The sequence below is a fragment of the Haliotis rubra genome, unplaced genomic scaffold (genome assembly GCF_003918875.1).
Source record: "Haliotis rubra isolate DU_JTF1 unplaced genomic scaffold, ASM391887v1 Scf505, whole genome shotgun sequence".
Classification (NCBI taxonomy): Eukaryota; Metazoa; Mollusca; class Gastropoda; order Lepetellida; family Haliotidae; genus Haliotis; species Haliotis rubra.
This window is the reverse complement of record NW_025767197.1, coordinates 320407-346536: the sequence shown is the minus strand read 5'-3', so window position 1 is coordinate 346536 and position 26130 is coordinate 320407. Positions and strand designations below refer to the sequence as shown.

The 26130-nt window shown below is 38.1% G+C and overlaps 3 protein-coding genes across 7 annotated transcripts in view; 2 read left to right on the top strand and 1 right to left on the bottom strand.

Annotated features, from left to right (window-relative positions):
- The first annotated feature begins 1407 nt into the window (after window positions 1-1407).
- On the top strand, window positions 1408-12369 carry LOC124292029. The gene is made up of 11 exons (XM_046729103.1): window positions 1408-1495; window positions 4863-5008; window positions 5383-6378; window positions 6544-6621; window positions 7294-7402; window positions 8268-8422; window positions 8937-9108; window positions 9517-9681; window positions 10493-10671; window positions 11289-11528; window positions 11914-12369. Exons 2-11 carry the CDS (start codon window positions 4889-4891, stop codon window positions 12349-12351), a joined length of 2652 nt encoding a protein of 883 aa, XP_046585059.1. The 5' UTR covers window positions 1408-1495; window positions 4863-4888; the 3' UTR covers window positions 12352-12369.
- A 1136-nt stretch (window positions 12370-13505) lies between these two features.
- LOC124292024 (ribonuclease P protein subunit p30-like) lies at window positions 13506-25133 on the bottom strand. 2 transcript variants are annotated; one of them, XM_046729095.1, is made up of 11 exons: window positions 25031-25133; window positions 20881-20945; window positions 19488-19547; window positions 17542-17616; window positions 16466-16531; window positions 16189-16278; window positions 15716-15832; window positions 15388-15417; window positions 15223-15260; window positions 14611-14690; window positions 13506-13693 (listed from the first exon to the last, which is right to left on the bottom strand). In XM_046729095.1, the coding sequence occupies exons 1-11, from the start codon at window positions 25104-25106 to the stop codon at window positions 13530-13532; spliced, it is 861 nt and encodes a 286-aa protein (XP_046585051.1). In that variant the 5' UTR covers window positions 25107-25133; the 3' UTR covers window positions 13506-13529. The 2 variants fall into 2 exon arrangements, with proteins under 2 accessions (XP_046585051.1, XP_046585050.1); XM_046729094.1 differs by having other exon boundaries at window positions 25025-25115.
- Window positions 25134-25288: 155 nt separating this feature from the next.
- Window positions 25289-26130, top strand: part of LOC124292013 (F-box/WD repeat-containing protein 1A-like) — a 30547-nt gene continuing 29705 nt past the window's right edge. For all 4 annotated transcript variants that reach the window (XM_046729086.1, XM_046729085.1, XM_046729084.1 and 1 more), the window contains exon 1: window positions 25289-25449. In XM_046729086.1, coding sequence (XP_046585042.1) covers window positions 25384-25449 — 66 coding nt within the window. In that variant the 5' untranslated portion in view covers window positions 25289-25383. The remainder of the gene's footprint in view (window positions 25450-26130) is intronic.

Here is a 26130-nt window from a genome sequence, read left to right as displayed (position 1 = left end):
CACTCACTCACTTTTGAATACTGCATTACACATTGGAGATGGAATGAGAATAACCTCCCGTTTGTACATAGATTTGAAATAAGTCACTTATGGAGGACAAATATTTTTTCATGTTTCATGTTATATCATCTGACACATTGGAGTATTTATCCAATGTTTGCTTTCCGTGGAATCTTGATGTTACACATATGAAAAGCAAAGAAAATAACCTCCTTTTCGCATTACCTTTTTTTCAGAAAAAGATCAGATGTTTTGTTTTTTTATTGTTTTTGACAACATCTGCCATGTTTGAGGGTTTCATCACATGTTTGCATTCTGTAGAATGACAAGAATATTTTCTTTTACAGTATGTTTTTCCCCATTCAAAATATTTTGTTTTACATTTTGTTTTCCATGTTGGTTTTACCCAGGCATTGTGTTTCAGGGTCACCAGATTATTATGAATAATATTAACTACACCTAACATATGATATACCTTGTCCTGTATATAATGCTGGGAAATGAATTGCAGATACTTATTCTCCTTGAATGGGAGTATTACATACACTATTACCCTTTTGTCTACTCGTCAATAGGGCTGCACCAAGTTATGCTATTGTTAACAGAGTTTGGCTGTCCATGTAAAATACATATAAATCTGTTTCCTCTGTGCAATATATTTTTATATAGTTCATAGTATTGTTACTTTAAATTCGTGCTTTTCTCAATGCTAATTACATTTCTGTTAAGAACTATTCAGGATTCAGAGATGTGCCATGACACTTGGAAAGAAAACCTTTGTAGATAGAGTGGAAGGTGTACATTTTGCACCCTCTTAATTATTTGTGTGGGTGAGAAAATATGATAGTGTTATTTTGTGCCTAGAACAAGCACGTCACTGTTTTGCTATTGGGGCAGTGCCTAGGAACTATGAATATTTCATTTTTCATTCAAATGTTGCACTGAATAAATTATTTCTCGAATTTCTTATTGCATTTTGAATACCAGACAATATATTATTTTGGGGGACATTTCCTTCAAAATCATTTATGAGACTTGTATATATGAAGGTACCAGACTATTGGTATAAATGTTACAGTGTTTTGTTTGAGATTCATAAGTACATTTTCATAACATATTCACTGGAATATATTTTCTCAATGTTTCTCCCATACTTGTCTATGGTTTGTTAATTGTTACATATTTCTAAAACATATGATTCCTGTATTGTTTTTACAAACTTTTCAATTAAAGAATTATTTTGAGTTTTTGTTTGTGTTATTTGTATTATAAGATTTCGTATTTAATATCTACACCACCAAAGACTGTCTGCAACAAACGCATAAAATTACTACTTTCCGTTTTTAGAAATGATGTCGTAATTTAGAATTTACCAATCACGTGCACTTCCGGTTCAATGATTCGTCTGCTACTCAAAAGCAGACTGCGTGAATGGATCAACAGTCATGATACTGACAAAATCTACAAAACTCTAAAATACCTACAAAAATACAAGGTAAATGAGTAATTGTCATTGAAGTTTCACCACTCGCCTTTATGTTTTAATCTCAACACATATTGATGAAGCGGCCCGTAAATAATAGGATGTTGTCGGACAATTAATGAATGTTTGAATGTTCACAAGCAGTGAACACGCTACATGTGTCGATTGTCACCTCGTATCTTGTTGTTGGAGACTATTTTTTAACCCAGAACATCTACACTGGACGACAGGCCTATATGTTGCTTGAATATTTCCAAACAAATAACGAATGTCAGAAATGCACCGTCTTCTAATTTGAGGATAGTGCATTTCCGACATTTGTGATATCAACTGATCAGGGTGCCGTTGTACAAAGCGATCTTTGCGGTAAGGTGACCGTAACTCCCATATCTTAACATAGACTTAAAGGTCACATGCAACCAAAAAATCAAACATAATTAAAACACAATTATCACTTCTTCATGACATATAATATGCATTGCTGATTATGAAAAAACAAATAAACAAAATTATAAGCGTATAATCGCAAAGCAAAAGTGCAATATTTTGTACTTGGGTTTACCTCCTCGAAACGAAGCACCCGGGATACCGAACCCAGTCAGAGCGGGTGGGTGTGCACTCAAGTGTAACGGCTGGTTCATTAGCAGATGCCGCCTTCACGGGTCATTGTGTGTGTATATATAGAAAGTTGGGTTTTGTAAATACATGCTCATTTTTTGTGTATAACATTTTGCAATCAACAGACATCATAACATGTCATGTGTTCAAGTATCACACCTGCCTGTCTGTGTAATTACATAATGTGACAGAGACCGAACTCGGGCCATAAATCAATGCGTTTTGTTTATGGTGTATAGCCTGATTGGTGTTAAGTTCAAATTGCATGTGGTCAGTGATCGAAGTTGTGTATTGAATATTGTCATTAGCAGACAGGCAGGCAGACACACTGGTGTCAATAAAACAAGACATTGAGTTTTGTCTGTGACAGCAACATATCTATATCACAGTTAGAAATCGTGTCAACTCTAAATAATGACATTGCTTTTAAGTATCGAACTGAGAAAGTGACTCGGTAAGAAGAACGTGTGGTGAAATAGATAAATGAAATGATATAAACAAGTTATTTACTGTCATAACATACAAAAAGCTCGCGCCTGTGAGATATTAACAAAACATTATGAAACTAGCTCACACCAAAGCCTTCACCGAGTATTCACCAGACAGCCCGCTTCCAAGTTGCGCGAACCTATTTCACTGCGCACTGCTATGAGCGCAGCCAGCTGTTGAAACCCGTATTCCCCAGAAAAGTCTGGGGAAAATTAGTGAAACGTTTGAACTCCGATTTCGCGCGTTTTTTTTCAGCGCGTTATTTTTCAACTTTATAAGTTGAATTTGCATTTTTGACGCTTTTTTTCGGTAAGTCCATACCGAAAGGTATCAGAATCTGCAAAGTTGTGTTTTACGTTGCATGTGACCTTTAAGGTAACCTTAGCGCTAAGGTTGTTTTGTACAACGGCACCCTGGAAACATTAAGCAGTGACAAAAGAGCCCACGTACGTGTCCCGTGCACCTAGACTCATTAGCATTTGACATTCATGAAATGTTCAGACGTTACAATGTACACGTTTGAGGCATATTTGTTTGTTTTGGTGGTCTCGATTTTCACTAGGTGGATCTTGATCTACTGCTTATTGCATAAAATAATCCCTGCTTTTTTTGTATAATTTAGGATGTGTTTTGGGGGTTCTTCTTTTGCAAATAATATCTCTATATCCTCGTATTATGTTTTTTTTGGACACTTAAGAATTATTCGTTGTTATCTTTATAATTATACCAACAACTATAGAACATTTCACTAACTTATAAAAAGATATCTTTGTCATAAACACAGAGCAACTTTTGAGAGGCATTCTAAAAGCTGTAAGTAATAGGAATGACAAGTCTTTGTGGATTATTAACTTCTTTATTGTGCAATAGCGACGTTTCTATATCTAGATACCTTTTCATGCGTGAAAACGGAATAGGTATCGGTACCGAAACTTCGCTATTGCACAATAAAGAAGTTGATCACCCATAAAGACTTGTCATTACACACAGCTTCTAGACACAGCTTCTAGAATGCCTCTCAAAAGTTGCAAAAGTGTGTGATCAGTTGTACTCAGGTAAGACAGTCACTGGACAATCGTGCACAGTTCAATCACACTACTGAACAAAATGTCCGTCATGCTATGGTCTTTTGGCACTTGGATGACTCCGCCAATACTAAAAAGTTGCTTTTTTAATGCGGAGACACGTAAAATTACAAATGGTGCACATTTCGCGAGAATAGGTGTGTAGATCATGTAATCTGGGTGTTTGGTTAGGCGAAATAATTGCTGATGTGACGCTGAGTATTATACGATTGTTTACTCACCACTCAAGATCAGTCCACATACACCCGATACAGTAACCCGAGTCATTCACACCAAAAACAGGACACATATTCTTTCAGTTAATCGGTGTTATTGTAACGAGACCTTACATCCTCACTTTGTCCTGGCCCTGCAAACATCAGACGTCACTTTTTAGCATGACAATTCTAGTACTTACACAGCAAGAGTCTGTGCTATTTGTTTAGAGAGCATAGAACCTAAAAAGTTCAAAACGTACAAACCTGACCGTCATGTGATCGGATGTAAACCCTATGCATGTGTGGGATGATTTAGAGAGACGTTTGCGTCAACGTCAGGATCTGCAACAGTTTTCGTCTTCGTGAAGAATAGGCTGTTATTGCACAAGCCGTCATTCGCAGGATTTCTGTTCTTGATTATTTCATGTGACAATTCATGAATATGGTGAAAAGACACGGTGCCAGGTTTTAAGAATGCTGTACTTGTAATAGTGACATGCAAAGACGTTTGGCTAATGTTTGTTGAACTCTATTTCAATCAGAAATATTCCAAACACACAAGCAGGGGTGGCACAGTCGTCCAAGGCGCCCTAATTCAATGTCCAGAGTTGCGTTTCTTGGGTACATCAGACACCTAAGATGGTGTGTTCGAATCAGGGTTCGTATCGTTTACGGTGCTTGGTTTGTCAGCACCATAAACGTTTCGTGGGAAAAACGATAGTGGCAAACGTCTGAGACTTGCGTCACTTCCGGCTTTCCTCCCACATCAAGATGACACGTCGTGATGTAACTGGAACACTGTTTACAGCCGCCTTAAACCCAACCCACCCGCCCCAAACACACAGCTAATCAACGTATCGCCTTATAGGTTGAATCTTGAAAACATTCCTTTTACGGGGAGTATGACAGTGCAACAGTAACGACAGATATTCTATACACAGAATATACATGTTCATAATTCAATGAACATGTTTCTCGCTTTCTCTCCAGCAACATAAAAGGAGAGGTGTACAATCATGCTGGCAAAAGCAAAATCAGCTGCATCCTATTTTCTTGAACCTGTTGGACCCTTCTTTTGGGCTGGAGATGATGGGGAGTATAAGTCCTGGAAAAGACATTTTGAGAAGAGAATTCAGGTAACTGTAATAATCGAGGATCAGAAAAATAATTAATCTTGCTGGATTAATTGTGTGAAACTAGAAACTACAGATTGGTGTATAAATAATAAGGATGGGTTTCAAGGATGCCTGATATCAGATTGAAATACTTCTCACAGCAGGTTATTCATCGCGGCTTAGGAGGTATGCTGATGTAAAACATTTGACTCTCATCAATGACTTTTGACAGAGGTTTAAAGAAACCGTTATACGAAGTACGTTGTGTATTCTGCTCTTCCAAATGTTATGTTTCAAGACCTTTTTTGGACACATCGAATTCGTGTTTAAAAACAATGTTAAATTCTCTGTACTTATAAAGCTACAACAGATGAGCAGGTTTACCTCCATTTCAGACAGGTGACTTTGGCATCACGCTGCAAGCAGTGCTGCCAAGTAGGTTAGCACCAAGGGCATTTCAGCAAGACAAGCTGGTGAAACAAGTGGAGACAGTGATTTCCCACATGTCCCTCTTTGAACCAGAGGGAAGTTCTGAGGAACTGTTCAGGGGCTCGACTACAGGTCTTATTGGTCAACGCCCACTTAATATCAGGGCGAATTCGGATGAGACCCGAAAGGCACCTTTCGTTAAACGTTCCTCTTTGAGTTTAGAAGAATTTGTAAAATCGGAGATACTAGTGAATGATATGGAAACATTTCTGGAAGAGTTCGATCTGGCATGCGAAGACACCGGTGTTAAAGATGATACTGAGCCCAAAAACATTGATGAAACTGTTGATGACACTTTTGGGTTCGTTTCACCAGATGAACACCAGGCAGATGACTCTCTGAAGTGGAAAGGGAAAGTGTATCCCCCGAAACATCCTAACGGCTTAAGTAGTGCCCAGTCTGTTGAGAATTTTGACGATTTATCGGACCATGGTGAAGTACAGTTGCCAAACAATGACGGTCAAGAAGGAACGTCTGAAAGTACCGATCCTTCGAAATGCAAGACAGAGGAATGTAATGACAGTTTAAATTTACATGAAACCAAAGATGTATCACATTTGCAGAATGATATGCAGCCGTCTGACAGTCTTCAAGAACAAAGCAATCAGTGTGATATTTGCGGTACAAATTCATCAAGTGACGCAGTTGAAGACGCAGCTCGGAAAAGCAGCAAACAGAACATTAACAATTCGGGGGGTGACAAGCATATTAGCAGGTTTAAGAACAAAGTATGTCCGATTCCAACCAACCAGAATAACCACGCCGCTGATAGTCCTTCAAATTCTCCAGGAAATATACTCGGAATGACAAATATGGCCTACCAAACGTCGGGAACCTCAGTTGACTTTGCAGAGTCATCCAAGAAATTGTTGAAGGCGGTTTTAACGAACAGCGCAGAAAAGGTAACCAGCAAGAAGTACATGGTTGGCTCAATGTAACTCCTTGACGGAGACTTTCTGCATTGTGTAACACTGTCAAAACTGATAAACTGAAGATCAAGCGTGATTTAAACAATCACTGATCTTTGTTTTGGGGATTTAAACAAAAGTCGTTAAATTTTGTTGCAGTTGAACTTCGATGTTGTGAAAGATGACTCATCCTTGAAGGGTAACGAGGGATACAAACACTACAAATTGTTTACCACGGTGAGATAAATATATTACGAACACATGATGGTAATAATATGTCGTATCTTGTTAGTCCTTTTGTTTGCTGTTAACATTTCACGATATATTCCAACTCAGACGTTTTCTTAGTAGAGACATATAATTATGATAACTGAAACCTCTAATTGCATGACTGAAACCTCTAATTGCATTTTCTGTAAATTACTCGATATAATAATAAGCGAGTTTCTTAGCGTATCTATTGAAAAAACAGGAAGCAAGACGATTGTCTTCAGTGTCCAGGTTCCCAATTATGAATGAACCAATGCATTGCTACAGATCTGGATCAGCCCAGTCGAGATCCGGGTTACAATTCACCTTCCGCAACCCATCATGTTTGTCGTACGAGCCGACAAACGGGATCAGGTTTTCGGGCTCGCTTATGTGACAGATTGTGCCATCGTATCCCTATTGCGCTGTTCGATGCTCTCGATGTCACTCAATGAATTGTCTGGCCCAGATTCTGTAAACAAACCACCATCGTATAGATTGGAAATTGCCGAGTTCGGCGTGAAAACACAAGCAAAATAAACATATAAAATCAGGATTTGATATTCATTAACTATAGTAATCAAGATTCGATATTCCGTAACTATAGTAAACGTCCATGTGCATCATGATGTCATAGGTACTAATGATAACATTCTACAGATAGAATACGCGACAGATCTGAAACGCCTTGAGCAAGTGAAGGAGCAGATTGTCTCTGAGTACAAGTGGAAAATAGGTACAGTTGAAGAACTCCGGCAGGCAGCTAACGGTAAACATTGCCTCTTAAAAGCAAGGAAGTGTATTTCAGTGATTATGACACAAACGTACTATGCATTGCTGTTGGCATGAGCATACAAACAGATGTTGATATATTCATGAAGCATGTAGTTACAATATTGTCTTTTCACAAAACATGCACGTGTATTACTTTGGTCATGATATCTGTATTAAGTGTATTGCCATTCAAGAAGCATGTATTGTATTGTTATGATTAAATAAGGACGAAAATGTGAATCATAAGTGCATCATATGAGCACGCAAAATACAAAGCAAGGCAAATAGCCGACCTAAATACAGTGGAAGCCCTCTAAACTGGCAGCCCTCCAATCCGGCATGCTCTCAATATCGGCACTAGCATTTGGTCCCGACAGAAGCTAGTTAATTTATTATCATTTACACGCCCTCTAATCCGGTGTCAGCCTATTCCGTATTTCGGCACAACAAAGACCGCCCAATTGACTGTTTGTACAGTAATTAACGCTCTCTAAATCGGCATCCAGTATCTCGGCTCTCCTGTATTTTACGGCACTCGGAAGATCATTCTCAGGTTGAAAAGGGAAAAGTTCTCTAAACCGGCACGTCATCTATACCGACATTTTTGCCGGCCCCAACGCATGCCGGTTTAGAGGGCTTCCAATGTACATTCAAACCCTAGAACTCCAGTGGAATGTTTCCGCTTACATTTTGATTTTTGTATCTTACATGTCAGTGGTTACTTGTTGAAGTTGACAAATTATGACGATGTGACAGAGTTAGCAAAGTTAGTCAGCAACGCATGAGGATGGGATCAAGTTGGCTGCCAAAGTGTATAATGAAATGAATAAATGAGAGGTTATACTTTGCATCACTTTTAGCCTATTACCATGACCCTACTGGGAGTGGCAGGAGGAGGTGGATTGAGCTTAGGAGGGAGATTGACCAGCACAGCAAACACAGCATGACGGACACCAGAGCCAAGCTGGCAACCCTGACACATTACACGCCCATCTTCACTTATGCTGTTATGATAGTATGTATAAGCCAATGGATACATATTTATAGATCAATGTACTGATGACTGTATGGCAAGTTAGTATTTGTTTCGGTTTCTTGTAAGTGTATTTCTTTTTCATATTTTGCAAAAGCTGTTGTTATATTGATTAGAAATTTTGATGTATTAATTTTTCGGACTCCAGTTTTGCACTAAATGATGTTCGCAATTTGAAGCAAGGTAGGTAATATTTAGAGAGTACTGAGGGCTGATCACCAGAAGCAGCATCATATGATAAATCTATGTGGCCTATATCTATATATTTCTTGCATTACAGTATTTTAATCCAGTGTGGAAATATGTGATTTGTTTTATAACATATACTTATGAACGCAACCTGCTTTTGGAAATCAGCACATTTCTTTGAAATGGATCATCATAGGGAAGACATTGCTGCCAGATTGCTCTATACCACACAGAAAATTGATTCCATTCTACAAATTGACCAGTGGCTTTTTCCTCTACATCATGATCACAGCTCCTGTTTCACTAGCTGCAGGTCCTGATGCTGGGTGTGATGATCTCCCTCAACGGTGTGGCTACTGTGGATGCTGTGTCAAGGCTGCTGTTGCAGGATAACACCAGAACCTTCCTAGGTGTCGAGACTGTGGACATGAGGCAGGAAGTTAACATGTGGGTGGGGCCTTCATCCCGTTTCTTCATAGGTAAGGTGTCAATAATATTTAAAGTTTATTGTATTCATGTGTTGGCAAATAGTAACCTGGAATACATGTGAATATTGACTGTATGTCATATGGGCAATCCCACGCGCGTGTGTGTGTGTGTGTGTGTGTGTGTGTGTGTGTGTGTGTGTGTGTGTGTGTGTGTGTGTGCACACACATTTTGTTCTACGGAGGTAGGGGTGGTCAGTAATTTTGTACATAAAAATATTTTTAAAATATGCTTAAAAATAATAGGGAGAGGGGGTAATTGATTTTGTACATGCAGGGGGCGGTCATTTGCTTTGTACATAAACTTTAAGGGGGTGGTCATTCACATTGTATATGCTTCTCCATAAAAAATCATTATCAAATGATCATATGGAACATTATCGGTATTTGTTGTACCTGCAGGAATGGGTGCGCTGCTGAGTGTGTGTATGAGGGATGACCACATTCTGCACATGCAGGGCGTAGCACAGAACTACAGTACAGAAAACACTCTGGGGTGCTGTGAGGTGCAAGCCAGAAACACTGCAGGGACTACAACCAAGGAGGAGTGCCACTCACTTACACTAGGTATTGTATTCCATGGCCTGGTCTAGTCCTTGCATTTACTTTTGTGGGCAATGAGATACAGCTGCTGTATATAAACACGAGAATTATTAAGAGTGATATTTGATCTGCGCACAATTAGTCCAAGCCTTTCTTGATTCACTTGCACTTCAGTACAAAATATATTTTTAAATGTAAGGCAATTCAGATGCAACGTAGGTGGACATTGTACTCTGTGAAACTGTGATCTTTGGTGTTGTTAGACAATATGTTTTCACTTGGATGTATACTACTCTTGCAAATATCAAATTTAGATACTCAATGAGATAAACAGGCTATTTCTTTATTATCATTCTGGATTCATAATTAATCCACACTGTAATATGTGCCCAGGTGCTTAGACAGTTACATGGTGGATGGTGGCTATTATATACTGATACACTGCCGCTGACAATTACAACTCTGTAAAAGTGGGAATCCTGGTAATATAGACAAGAAATAACAGAGTGCCATGTAAAGACTGGTCTAAGCAGGTGATACTATAAAGGTTACTTACAGATAGTTCTTGAAGCTTGTTGCAGTCCCTTATTGGAGCAGATTGCTTTACAGACAATACAATGAGTCTGCTAGTCCAAGACTTGTAAATTCAGGAAAGACTATTGTCATTTATTTATTTTTTGACCACCACATTTACCATCAAATCTTTTGCAGATCATTCTTGCAGACAAGTGATAATAAACAATCAGTTTCTACCCTAAGCAGTAAATATCCTGTTCAATATGTAAATTCTTGGTGCGAGCTCTACGGATGTACACACTTTTGTTGATACGTGTAGGTGTAGGTCACTGGAGGGAAGTGCCCTGTGGCCAGAGACAGCCTGGGGAGAACTATGTGCAGCATGTCATCAAACCCTGCTGTACTGATGAAAGGGGCACCTGCTTACTCATATCACATGAACACTGCAGTTTTCTGGGAGGACTATTTCATGAAAGGGAAAAGGAGCACTGTTCTCAGGTTAAAAATCTCACGTCTTATTTCTTATTGTGACAATGTTTGTTCATCTTCACAGAAGGTTCAGGCCCCATAAAGATCCAGGTCAGATTTGGTTTCAGCAGCCAATGATCAGTGTAGGAGGTTAACATATGTCATTATATCCCAGTTGTGCAGATCAATGTGCATGATGTCAGTCACTGGATGGTCTGGACCAGACTTGATAATTTACAGGCTGCCATCACATACATGAGTTCAGCATTACACAACAAAGGAAATAAACAAATGGTTGAGGTGCGGTCATTTCAAAACAATCATCCAATATTTTTGACACTGAAGTTAAAGCTTTCGATGACATTTTGATGTTATTTCTGGGTCAGTTGGCATGCATAAATGTGTAACTGTATCTGAAACTAACCCATGTCAGAACCAATATATCCCACTTTCATCAAATGTCATGTATTTTATTTTCACATTGAAAATTCACATAAATGTTTACCAATCATTCTTTTAACAGTTATTATACACAGAAATACCTCAGTTTTAACTATCTATGAATGTTATTTATTCTTAATTCTTTTAAGACTTCCCAAGCATGTTATTTTCATATATTTGTTATCACCATTTAATGACTCTAACAGGTTAATTGTCCAAGTGAAGTCTGCAAAATGGGTGGAATGTCATCAGACACTCACAAGCCATGGCTTCCCAGTTCCTACCAGTGGTGGCGCCCACTCTTGTCTCTCATGTACACCCATGGTGTAGTTCACTTGCTGTTGCTGCTGCTGGCAGAGTGGCTGCTCCTGCGGCAAGTAGAGATGTCAGCTGGGTGCTTGCGAGTGGGCATCATCTATGTCCTGTGTGGAGTTGCAGGTGGAATGGCAAGTGTTATTGTTCCCCTGATTTACATTTAATAGGATTTACTGCAGCGGACTCTCATCTTAAAACAAATACTGTAATTGTACTGAGAACATCAAAAACAGCTTCTTGTATTTTTACATCAAGTGTTCAAAATGAATTGGATTTGTGGGGGTCTTGGTCTTAACCAGTGGGTATTTGAATCTGGGGACTCTCCGAATCTATAGCTGTGTAAATGAACTCTTTAACAAGGATCCTTGATGTTCATGTTTAATTTTAAACACTGTACATAAATAACACACTGAAACATTTACTGATTAAATTACCAGATCAAGAAGTATCACAAATCATAACATATAGGGATACATGATGTGTACACAAGTGTAGATGTTTCTTTTCTATTTTCAGTGTGCATCAGTTATCTCCCCCTACACCCCCCAGGTTTGCACAACAGCTGCTGTAATGGGCGCACTCGGTGTTCTACACATGGAGCTCATCGAGGCTTGGACCCTTCTCCCTCGACCATGGCTGGAGCTTGTCAAGATCTATGGCCTCCTAGCTTTTGCTTTAATAACAGGAACTTTGCCTTTGATCAACAATTTTGCAATTATCACTGGCTTCCTTACAGGCCATCTGAGTGCAGTTGCACTACTTCCATATATTAATCTCCGACTATGGAGCAAGAGGAGTCGTGTAGCCGCAGTGTTTGTGTCAATTGCATTGTTATTACTGTTGTACTTTGTCATCATTTACAGCTTCCATCATCTACAGAATCTGAACACATGTGAATGGTGCCGAAACCTTGAGTGTCAAGAATACGCTCCTCACATGTGCCCACAACCATGATATTTCCACATATACCCCACACAGGCATGTTGTATCATGATAGGCCATTACTTGTGTCAGGGGTCGACGTAACTGCCTGTCCTAACTGCAGAAAATCAGTCACTATTCCAAAGGGCTGTTGACTACCTATTTCACACGTACAATAGTCATAAAATGTATTTTTACAATATTACTATGTGCATTTGTTATCCTTTTGCAGACACATGTCATCATACCTCTTCTGTGTAGATTGATGCTCAAGCTGTAGATCACTGGATTGTCTTGTCCAGACTTGATTATTTACAGATATATAGCTGGAAAATTGCTGAGTGTGGCGTTGAATAACAAACAAACAGTAGGTTATTTGTTCTTAATTTTGGTTATTTTGTTCTTAATTGTATCTACTGAATGAGGATTTACAATAGAATATCACAACATTTAAACGCATCATGGGGATTAGCCGTTCTCTGGTCAAGCAGACAAGGGACTGCGATAGAAAAAACTTCAAAATGCATTTCAGAAGATATTACAAGCTTGTCAAACCCTTCACTGGCCTGTACCCTGCATTTGGACAATTTATGACCAAAAGCTACAAAAGGTCGAAAGAAAGGTGTCACAAACTTAAGAGTGGGTGAGTGATTTTAGGTTTACGACGCACTTCGGAATATTCCAGCTATAAGGCGGCAGTCTGTAAATAATCGAGTCTGGACCAGACAATCCAGTGATCAACAGCATGAGCATCGATCTGTGCAATTGACATGTGTCGCCTCTTACAACATGCATGGGTTACTGTAGGTCAATTCTCACCCGGATCTTCACAGGTAACACACATGAGAGGAAGCACAAGCTACTTGACACACATAGGTAGCCCATATGGCTACTGGCTAATATCACCCATTTTCCTCAAATATATTTCTATTTGTGACAAGTGAGTCAAATAATATCAAATTCACACATCCTTGTATGTCAACCATTTGTGTGATAAAAACCCGTAGAACAGCAGATCATAAAAAACCATAGGACATTAGCGAAACTCAAAACATGGTGTCTCATGGGAAATCTTGGATTTGATGCCATGATCTGTGAATCCTGGCATCAGGCTGCAACTACAACACAATAGACCATTTAGAAGCAGTGTAATACTTTCATCAGAAAAACATGAACAAGAGCAAACATTACTTGAAATGCAATTTATTTATCTATTTATTCTTGCCCTTTTTCTTCTTTCTTTTCTTCTTGGGCTCATCTTCTGTACTATCATCTTCCGCCAGCACACTACTGCCATACTTGTCCATGGTCCATGTGTTACCAGACGCAGGTAACTTGCTCACAGATATAACAGATTTCGAGATTTTCCTTGAATCTAGAAAGTACAATCCAATTGAAGAATTAAAGAACGACAAAAATCTGTTTGTCAGTTTGAATGGGCAGATTGAACAGAAATTTCACTATTTTTATCTTGTACAAACACAAACTACTAAAGACATATCAAATAGTGACAATATCACAAACCTTCACAGAAAGGAAATATGACAGTATTTATGATTTGACATCTCTGATTGATGGTTAGAATCAAATACATGTACAGATGTATTTTTCACTTTTGTTATAATGTGTAAAATGTAAACAAAAACCATCCCAAGGAATCAGGATTGGAATATTTCCCAACGTACTCTTCTCTTAAGAGACAACTTATTGCATCAGAAACTGGGCATGTCACTTTACACTGAATATTGTGGGCAGTGCACAATATCAATCACAGGTTTGTCTGGTCATGTACAGGACACTACCACACAGCAGGAATATTGCAAGTATTGAGTAAACAACAAACTAATGTGTTTGTAGCTTAAATTAAATTCAGCCTTTACATAACAGGATCAGGCAGTTACAGTTATATACCACCCACCTCACGTCAAATAAAAGGGAGCTATCCTGACTGAGTCCAATCTGTTATTTCACATAATGTATGTATGCTGTCACTGGTAAATGGGAGAGTAAGTGATTATGGTCTCATTCCATTCTCGGCTTTATTCAAGCAATATCAGAGCATGAGACACCAGAAATAGGCTTCACAAATTGTACCCATATGGGGAATTGAACTGGTATCTTCATTATTACACAATGCTATTTAGAAAGTGGTCAAATGTAACATGTGTTATATGTAACATGTGTTATAGTACTTTTTTGGGGGGTATCTTCAGTTAGAGAGGTGAACACCTTGACCACTAGGCTACCCCACTGCCCCAAATGTTAAATATGAGTCATAGTGAGAATACTCACCCGCATGTTTTAATACAGCTCTACAATTCTTGGCAACAGCATTCTTGGCATTTTCATGATTCAAACCAAACATAAGACCCCTGGTATATTGTTAAGGACATAGTGAAATAATACTCACACAAAAATACAACATAAATATCTGTTGAAAATAACATTGAATCCCATGTGACATTGTCAAAAGCATTGCCCTAAAAAGTAATGCATGAACATATACTACAAAATACTTCTCAGCTTGTTTAATTGTTGCCATAAAAAAACATGTTTTGAGTAACTGATTTTATTTGGTTGTTCTGTCTGTGAAAGGTGAGGTGAGGTGAAATTGGGTTTAACGTCGTGCTTGAGAATATTTTCGCTCATAAGACGATGTGCATGCGTGTGTATGTGTATGTGCGGCTGCTTCTACTAGCCCAGACTGAAGCTGGTTTCATAGTGCTAGCCCACTGAGATACCACGCCGCCATGAATACCCCACTCAGACACATTATACTGACTCCGAGCCGACCAGTCCTTGTTGTACCCATTAATGCCGAGCGCCAGGCAGGGACCAACAAGTACCATATTTTAACGTCTTTTGGTATGATGCGGTCGGAGATCGAAATCTGTGAAAGGATACAGGTTGATAACATCATATGGACCTCTAAGCTCCATTGCCTGGCAAAATATAAAATAACCCAATATCTTATTATATGTGACAAATGCAACGGAGTAGTCTCATAGTACGTATACTGTTCGTGAAGATTTGAAAAAGGTGACAAAGTATCAGAGTGAAATTTCTTACCATTTCACAACCACTGCTGAGAATTATGTTCTGAAACAAAATAAGATTTAATAGTTTTAGTATTACAAACTATGCTTATTGATTTGACATGTGATGCATACAAATATAATTTATTAATAAATACTGACGTCAACTCAAAGAAGGAGCATTTATTTCAAGTACCTTGTGTTTATGCAAGTTGCAAAGTAAGACAATCCAAGGGAGAGTAAACATACATTTGCATATCTCCCCCTTGGACCACATCCTCGGCAATATACTCATGTCACAGGTAAAGCATATCGCATGCTGAAAACTGCAGCTAATAGAAAAGAGTATAATCATATTTTACCTTTCCTTTTGTGACCTCTGCAAGGGATATCGCTGATGCTATGACATTTCTTCGCAGTGTTGAATCACGTACAGTAGGACTGTATTTGATTTCAAAATGGATGCCTCTTTCAACAGCCTAATAAAAACATCAATATTATATTTTTTTTAAAGAAATAAAAGTACGAAAGAAATGTATACGTACTGTCTTTAATGTATTCACACTGATTCAATGCCATCATATCAAAAGTAATTGTATGCTATAAATGAATACAACAGTTGAATATTAACCTTTTCTGAGATATTTCTGAATACACAGACAAATGAAAAGGTAACCCTTACAACCCCATTTCCTAAACATTAAGATTATTGGCTGTCAGCAATTATCAACAGACTTAAGCCAATATATGCACAAACAAAGCGATATGAATGCGCTGGACTGGTGACAGAATTGTTACGAATTCATTTGATAAAGAAGCTAAAAAGTTAGCGTACCATATTTATTGAGGGTTTCTTGAAATAGTAAGGCATTTTCTCTGTCATGTCTACAGAAATGATGTCCACATTAAGTACAGCACAAGCCATCTGAAACAGAATCAGAGGGTTACCAACCGACGGTTCATCAAGAAGTGCAGTGAATGCTTCACTTTCAAATGTATCTTACAGTCTTATACACACATCCAGGTGCACAGGGTATGCAATTTCATTCTCTTATGGTCAGGGTTAACAAATGAACATAAGACACAAAAAATAAAAATACACACTGACATACGTGAAATGTTTTCTCTGATGTGGGTTCAACAGCTACCAGATCATAGGCCTGTACCTCAGGGGACCCCTGCAAAACAAGGAACTATATTTCATGGAATAACATTGTATCCTTCATGTAGTTTTATGGAATGAGCAATATTTCATAAAAATACTGGTCATATACTCATTGCAATAGTGAGTTGCAAAAGTTGGGCTAAGAATGACTTGGCAGAGTCGAGCAATATCCAAGCAGGTGTCTCCATGAATGGGCTTCACATACTGGGCCCTGTTTCTCAAACCGATCTCAGCGCTACGAATGTCGTAACTCTATGTTAAAGTATAGGAGATACGATAGTCATAGCGCTATGATTGCTTTGTGAAACGCTGTCCTGGTCTCTAGACTTATCTAGCTTGAGATAATTTTAAAACGCTAAATCATTCTTCAACAACAATATAAAATCGGGTTATAGATCGCCAGCAACCAAAGTAAGGCAACCATACTGGGGACCGTGGGGACTTAGGCAAACTTAGCCAACAATTAAAACTTACAAAATACTACAATTAAAATGGTGATAGGCACAACTGTCTTTGAAAGTATGGTTTTGCAGTACCCTTTCAGGGGGGCAATAATTTTACTGTACTTCAACCCCTGTCAAGGGCACAGCCACAAACAATCTCAGGGAATTGTTATACACTACCAAATTTATAAGAAACAACCATGAACTCAAAATTTATCAATAAGGTCGACTTCCTTTAAAATATCAATGATTAAATGAGACTTAATAGTTTCAAAAAAACCTTCATAGATACTGATTGAAAATATTGATCCCTTGAAAGGGAAAAATCAATATAGTCAAGCAGGACATGCTTGACTGTGATTCTTTCATCGCAAGGAGTACAAAATGGAGGATCTTCACCTTTTAACATGTATTCATGAGTGTATCGCGAATGACCAATAAGGCATCATCTTAAAATTACCTCTTCCCTTGAAGAGAAGAATACAATTATTGACAGTCAACACAAAGACTAAATGTAGATGCTGCTCTTTAAGAAATCTGTCTAAGTGTATTTGGTTCTGTCAAGGCAAGCAATACTCACCAGCTTGTGAGTCTGAGATGGATCTTCTATAGTAGCAGTCAGTCGACTAAATTGTGTCAGTGAACGACGTTTTTTCTGAAAAATAATTCGCTCAAGTAATTACTATTATAAACGAAGTAAGGTATAGAAACTTACTGTTGCTGCATAACGTGTGTGCATGTATGTGTATGTGTTAGTGTGTTAAATCTATACAACATTCTTTTCACAGTGTATCACTTATTTAACAGTGGATCATTACAGCAAAGTTGCCTTGTTGAATATCAGATCAGGGCGTTTGTTCTTTAGAGAAAACACTATTGCTTGGATCAGTTTAATGTGGGAATAAAGTACACGTTATTTCAGTCACTGGATTTAGGGTCACACAGGAAGGCCATACACAAACTTGACTAAAATTGAATATGCTTTATGAATAATATGAACTATTTACTGCAAATCAACTATGAGCCAATACTGGTTACACAAATGGATGAGCAATAGACAAAAACTCATTCCGACATGATTATCATGTTCAATACAGAACAGGACATTATCATTAGGAGACGGCTAACAACAGATAACAGGAAGGTTAAAAGTATACAGAATGTGAGTGAGATTACTTTTACACGGCACTCAACAATATTCCAGCTATATGGCAGCGGTCTGTAAATAATGGAGTCTGGACCAGACAATCCAGCGATCAACAGCATGAGCCTTGAGTTTTCCCCAAATGGGATATGATGACATGTGTTAACCAAGTCAGCGAGCCTGACCACCCAATCCCGTTAGTCGCCTCTTACAATAAGCATTGGTTGCTGAAGATTCTAACCCAGGTGAGGTGAGGTGAGGTGAAATTGGGTTTTACGTCGTACTTGAGAATATTTCGCTCATATGACGACGTGCATGCGTGTGTATGTGTATGTGCGGCTTCTTGTACTAGCCCAGACTGAAGCTGGTTTTATAGTGCTAGCCCACTGAGATACCATGCCGCAGTGAAGCATGAATACCCCACTCAGACACATTATACTGACTCTGAGCCGACCAGTCCTTGTTGTACCCATTAATGCCGAGCGCCAGGCAGGGACCAACAAGTACCATATTTTAACGTCTTTTGGTATGACGCAGTCGGGGATCGAACCCGCGACCTTCCGCTCTCCGGGCGGACGCTCTAACCACTACACCACGGAGGCGGTCATTCTAACCCAGATCTTCATGAGTGCATATAGTATGTAAAGATGGAACCCTTAAATAAAATGTAAGCAAATGTTTTCTAAATATTTACACCATACCAGAGTTTACAATAGGTTAGTCAAAGAATCTAATACTTTGTAAAGGAGATTATTAACTTATATCCAGAATATGGTCGTAATATTCCTCTGACAGGATTCTGTGGTCCTTGGCGACTTGTTGAATGAATGTCATTGTACAGGGGTTCAAAAATCCCATCGCCCGACACCCGGGACAAGTCAGTTTTCATTTCGGGCAATCAAATAATGGTATCTTACTTGTCCGTGGGCTACTAGATAATTTCCACTTATGGTTTCAAACTGCAAATAGACTAGGATTTAATTTCATATCAAAATGTAGCTACTAAATTTTGCAATGATAATAAAGTAGAGTTATCTTTCTTTGCTATTTATCACTTTTCAATAAATAGTCCAGTAACATTAACATCAAATACCATGTTGATTTATTCTTTCATAATTACATCATCATGATTATGTCATAAAATCAGGGCAAGTGGAAAATTAGTCAGAACAAGTTACTTTCTTAAAGTCACTTGCCCTGTTACAAGTGGCATTTTAAACAAATTTTGAACCCCTGTTGTATCATGACAGTGTGGCTAATAGCTCTCAACGTCAATAACTTGACTGTCTAGTCCTCACATGGATGTTCACAGGCCTCTGTCACACAGTTGTAACACTGCTAGAGTTAAACAAAACAAACTTCGTAAACAGCTGTAAACATACCTTCAAGAACTGGATATCTGATTTCCTCAGCTCATACTTCTTTGGTGTTGGTATTGTGGTCTGCAGGGATAAAATTAGTAACCAAACATTTATTACATTTTTAAAGATCAACAACTTGAAATCTGTTCATTGTTATGCTGCTCAAGTGAGTGAGTGAGTTTTGTTTTACGCCGCACTCAGCAATATTCCAACTATATGGCAGCGGTCTGTAAATAATCGAGTCTGGACCAGAAAATCCAGTGATCAACAGCATGAGCATCGATCTGCGCAATTGGTAACCAATGACATGTGTCAACCAAGTCAGCGAGCCTGACCACCCGATCCCGTAAGTCGCCTTTTACAACAAGCATAGTCGCCTTTTGTGCTAAGCTTGGGTTGCTGAAGACCTATCCTACCCCCGATCTTCACGGATCTATGCTGCTCAAGAGGAACTGCAAGTGTGTGATGCAGAAACATGTGTCCAGTTCACACATTGAGCAGCATGGCCCCAGAAGAAATATATGTTGCATCCCTGGGGATGCATAATAATATGCATGGTTACAAAGAGTGATTTTAAAATATTACAGGACGGTTAACTGCACCATCTGATCACTGGATTGTGACCTCATTTCTCCTGGAAGGGCCCTTGAGATTGGGACCTCAGAGACAGCTAGATTTGAAGGTCAAGGTAAAACCCTGGGAACTGGGTTTACCCATGAGGACAGATCATGTCTTTGTTCACCACACTGACAACCGTGTTTTTGTATTCTATGATGTATGATGATGACCAAGTCACAACAATATAACCTCAACAGAAAAGTGAAAACTAAATGTTTCAATTAGGCAACAGACATTTCAAGATAATTCCTTTTCAAACAAAGTATATTTATGATATCAGCCTGGGCTTACAAACAGAACTCATTTCGTATGACCTTTGGAGAGTTTTTTCATGTCTTTGCCAATCATCCTCAAAACATTATTATTCATTTAATTATTAAGCAATCCATTATTATTAGAATTATTATCATATTTCTAATCTATTTTGGTAAATACCCTGGCCCCATGTGCTAGCATTGCTTGCTGTCTCATGGATTCATACAGGATTTCTGACTACTAAGAACATTGTTACAACTATGCTCAGATTGGTCAGTGAAACACATCTCCCCTACAAAGTCTTAACACAATTTAACCATTTCGAAACTTGTACTTACAATTCAGCAATTTAAACTGACATTTTCTGCAAAACTGGGGACAAACATTAGCCTCTGAGTAGGTCCAGATAAATAACTACCTCAAACTTAGAAATGAAATTCTTAGTACTTTGATTGGTAGTTATTTCATTATGCTATTTCAGTCTGGCTATTCATCATAGCAGAAAACCCTTCAAAACTAAGTAAGAAGAAGAATACTATACCTGTGATGCACCTTTTCCTTTCAGATCCTTTAACAGGACGTTCAGTCCAACACACTCATATCCAACTGTAACATACAGAGAAATATGTCAGATATCAGTCACAGATTAATAGAGATAACAGGATCAGGACTTATTTAGGTGTTCTCTTGACTCGAGACATGTAAAAAATAGAGTCGTTAATTTACAAAATCATGTTATTATTTTCATGACTCATGTTGTACTTTATCTGCAGTGACTTGTATTTCACTAAAGAGAATACATAAAAGAGAAAAGTGAGCATGAGCATCGATCTACGCAATTGGGAACCGATGACATGTGTCAACAAGTCAGCAAGCCTGACCACCCGATCCCGTTAGTCGCCTCTTACGACAAGCATAGTGGCCTTTTGTGGCAAGCTTGGGTTGCTGAAGACCTATTTCTACCCCAGATCTTCATGGGTCTCTTTCACAAGAAAAGCCATGTATTGACATGAACACTGCCCAAGTAATATCAATCTGAACGATATTCTAATTATATCACAGTCTGACATTTACCAGTTTGGTGAAACCCACACGGGCTTGGTGGTCACAACCTCAAACCATAATCCGGGTAAACCAGTATGAATCATGTTTGTGGTGTGCACAAGGAACATCTCATATCAAGAATATTTTAATTAGATTTGGGTTTGGCTTTGTTTGGATTTCCCAGGATTTTGGAGATATTGGTTTCATTTCTGTTTTTAAGCAGAGATTGTCTGATAATCTTTCACAAGATTGGTACTCATCCCTACATAATACAACCCAAGCATTGTAAATATATATTTTTCAAGTCCCTCCTAAATGTTGAAACTTATCTCAGTTTAGATATTGCCCCATACTTAAGAAATTGTTTGTGAAAATTTAGATGTGGTAATTTTAAACTTAGTTCTGAGATCGGTAAATAAAACAATGTCCCTTATGATTCAAGATTTTGTCATTTGCATAAAAATTTATTTTGATTTATTGGAAGATGAAATACATGTTTTACTTTATTGTAAGCATACCTAGATATAAGGAATAAATTTCTGGATAAATATTTGAAACATCCTCTATCACAACACAGTTTTGTCAACATAATGTCTTCAACAAACATAAATATTATACATAATTTATGCCTATTTTTATATAATATTGGTAAAATAAAAAATTCTTATGTTTTTGTGTTTAAAATGCATGTAACTTCATGCAAAATATATATATATGAATTTATTTTGCACCAGTGGCCTATTATTGAATAAAATGTCTGTCTGACAAGGGACACAACTCTGTAGAGATGACTGTGGCACATTGTACAACTGGGGCACACCTGACTCCGAAACATCACCTGACCTAAGGTCAATGGGCGTACTCAAATGTTCAGCTGGTAGAATCCCATAAACCCTGGTAGTTTACCACATAACATAGTCAGTATCATTCATCATAGCAGTGACAAGCCATTTAGACAGCTAGATTCCTTAATGAATAAAAATAATTAATTGTACTGTGTGTAATGAGAATAACTTAACACAAATAAAACTCTCTCATAATATGTCCCATTTTGACAATTTATGCAACTAATGAACAGGAAATCATGAAATAAATATGTCATCAAATTAATGCAAGTGTCAACCCCTAGCCTTAAATGTCTCGTCAGGAAAATATGAGAAGCCCTGACAGTGAACCCTGACAATACCTCTGGATATGAAAATGTGACACTGTATTTTTGCACCACTTTGTAACATTTTTCAAATATATTTTAAACACACAAAGATCAAAAGACTTATTTAGTCATAATGTGCTATAACTTGATAACTTATTGACTACTTACACCAACAGGACATTTGACATCAGAACACATATAAAAGAACAGTTTGCATTATAAGTAGTGGAGGTCCGATTAATTGAAATAATCGAAGACTGGTCGCAGTGACTAAACGACTAAGCAACCGAACATGTTTTCTCATAATCAAACGCAACCAATCTTGGAACACTTGTTTGCATCAACAATATTTGTCACAAGGTTGTTTTGTCTGTGTCATAAAATTTCATAAGCACTACAAGCTTGTTCCAAGTCATGATTGAATTTATCTTAAAGAATCCAGGAAATCTGTGTTCCTAACATACTAATCATCCTTTAAATGTGCGAAATTTGCAAATGGACTTTGGGCAATTTGCAAAAACCCAAAATTACTACATGTTGTTTCTTTATTTTTTGTGTGCATTAACAAAGATAACAGGAACATTTGATAAATGACCCTAATCAATTATTTTTGATGATTGATCGATTGTAATGGACCAATCATCAATTATGAGATTTTAACCAATTTCCAACACTAATTAGAAGTATGTCAAAGCTTTAACTAAATATGCACCCCAATTTCACAATCCATTTGCAAATAATCCTTAATATGAACCGATGAAAACTACTTTTGTTGTTGGAGATTAGAGTGTCAGTCAAACCCAGGAACACCTGAATTTGTCTGATATTGTATCGTGAAATTTGTCTATTTCATGACCGATTTAATTGCAAGTACTTCAGGAGGGTTGGTAGTATGAGCATAGGTCCAGTATTTCAGTTCCAAACAACCCTTAATGAATAAAATAGAAAATATTTTTCTTGTTTGAGGTTAGAGAGGTCAGTCAAACCAAGGAACATCTAAAAATGCCTAAAATTCCACTTCATGATTAATTTAATTGTAAGTATTTCATGAGGATCAGTAGTAAGCAGATATTTAGAGTTATCTATATGTTTGCTGGTTATGTACAATTAAAATAACCTATGCACAAGGAACTATTGAAAATTTGTACGAAGTGCATAAAAGGCACTACTTCCAATATCAGTACTAGTACCCATGTGACTTCAAACTCCTTCGAAGCTATATAGTCCTGTTTCGCCCCATTTTACATGGTATTTTTATCAAGGCCATTAGTTTATTATTTTCACTTTAGTTTGTTATTGGGAGTAGTGCATTTTACCAGGTGCACTTTTTCAGATTATATTTTGACTGGCATGGAGGATAGGATTCATGTTGCCAGCTTGCAGGTAAGCTTGGCTATGTAGATAATCACATTTGCCAACACCCTATCAGAAGACTACAAGACTATCACCTTTCTGCGTACATGCAGTAGCCATTTTCATCACGAAACTTGATAAAAATGTAGAGTTTCCTCGCAATGTGCTAGATATTTTTGTTTAAAGAGGCAGCTGACCCACACGCAACATCACAAACGCTACAGATAGTAACAAGATGGCTAACGTTAAGGATCATGAAGGGTTGTTCGATCAGAAAGGGGTACCTAACACTAATGATCGATACGGGATGTTTCATAGTAATGGGATTCCAAGGGCTAAGGGTAGAGATGGGGGTCTACACTAATCCTACAATAACTACCCGAATGATTGAAGCACGCGAGATCTGTGAAGCGACAGTACCCCTTAGGCTGAAGGGGTCGTTGTCGGCACGGGTACTACAGATGTGTACCCATGGTACGATTCTGTATACAGAAATGTACCCTAGCCAAAATCGGAATACAGAAACGTACCCTTGGACGATTCCATTCCGCAGTGTGTTGTTTTCTTGATTGGAACTGTCATACAGTGGTACTAGATGCATTTGATTGCGTTCTATAAGAAACGACCATGCACGGTAACAAATATTTCGCAGAGCACAATACCATTTGCAATCAGTTGAACGGGAACTACTACATACGGTTTCGATTTTAGGTTGGGAAATATGGACTCATCGTCCGTGTAAGGTGCCGGGTACGTTTCTGTATTTTGATCTTGTTTAGGGTACATATCTGTATACAGAAACGTACCTGGGGTACATATCTGTAGTACCTGTGCCGACAACGACCCCTTCAGCGCAAATTAGTGCCACAGTAAGATGCACAGGTAAAATGTACTCAAGTTCAATTTATCTGACAGGGTGTTTTTTCTTGAGGCAGAGTTCACAATTAACTATAAACCACACAAATTTGTTACTCCTCAAATAATAGCACGGGTCATCCCCTAAACGGTGACTCGGGTGAGGTAATGTTAAAAACCTGACGGGGTTCCACGAGATATAACACAACATTAACACACAGTGACTACATAGTTCCTATCTACAGCACCGGAATATGGATAGCAATGAATCAGTGTTGACTTGTACGTTTTATTGCCAGTGTCAGGGCATCCTCGGTGGTTTCATCTTCTGCAGGGAGGCAAAAATCTGAAAATGCCGCCATGTTTGTTTGCAAACCGGAACCATGAAGACATGTGCTCGGTCCTCTCCCAATTACTGAAAATAGTTTTAACATATTTTTCTAAAAGTATATTAGTTTGATATTCCGAACAGACATGACTGTGTGGGAAATTGATCGATATTTCTTAAAAATTCATCTCGCGTGAACGAGAAAGATGACGTCATAGATCCTGTCCCTAATATGGGAACAATCTGCAAGGGTGGATACTGAATTTCGCCCGATTTTCTAACCATATACTCTCTTTCTTCATATAGTGAACATGTCATCTATGGAAACAACAATGGAAACGTGTAGTTCTATAGATGATAGGCCCGATGAGAAAAGGGTAAGGCCAATAAATCGGTAACAAAGAGTCACTAATCGGTTATTTCTGGACGCCATTTTTAGAATGTTCTGAGATGTCTTGGCTTGTCAAATGGAATCGACGAGTTTTGTCTGCCTGTATATTATTACGTTCTTCACATTCTCATCTGTGCTGTCATTGTTGATTATGAACAGATGTAAATGGTAATGCTACTCTATGTGATATGAACAACGCCCCATTTTCGGTCTGTGTAAATATTTGAGGAAGTGAAACTTGGAATTTTGACAGGTGAATCTCCACATTGTCAAAACTGGCTGAACAAGTATGTTTGTTTTAAATTAAATGGTCCAGCGAGAAGAATTTCATGAAGAGCTAACAACTAACATAGTAATATTTTTGAAAATGTGATCAGCTCTGTTTTGAGACTCTTGTAATCATGAGGAGTTGAATATTCATGATATTTTGGTGACCAAACCAACATGCTTGTTTGTACTGTCAATGTTAATTTTCCATCTTTTAGTGTCACAGTTGATGGTAGTGAAATATTATTTTCTAGAGCTTCATTCATATGGGATGCTGAGAAGATAACGCATGATCTAACCACAGTTCCAAATGTGTTTGCAACTCAAATTACTTGCAGGTAGATGTGATATAACTGCATGATTGCTGACTGCAATGATAAGCCAGGGTTAAATATGGCCA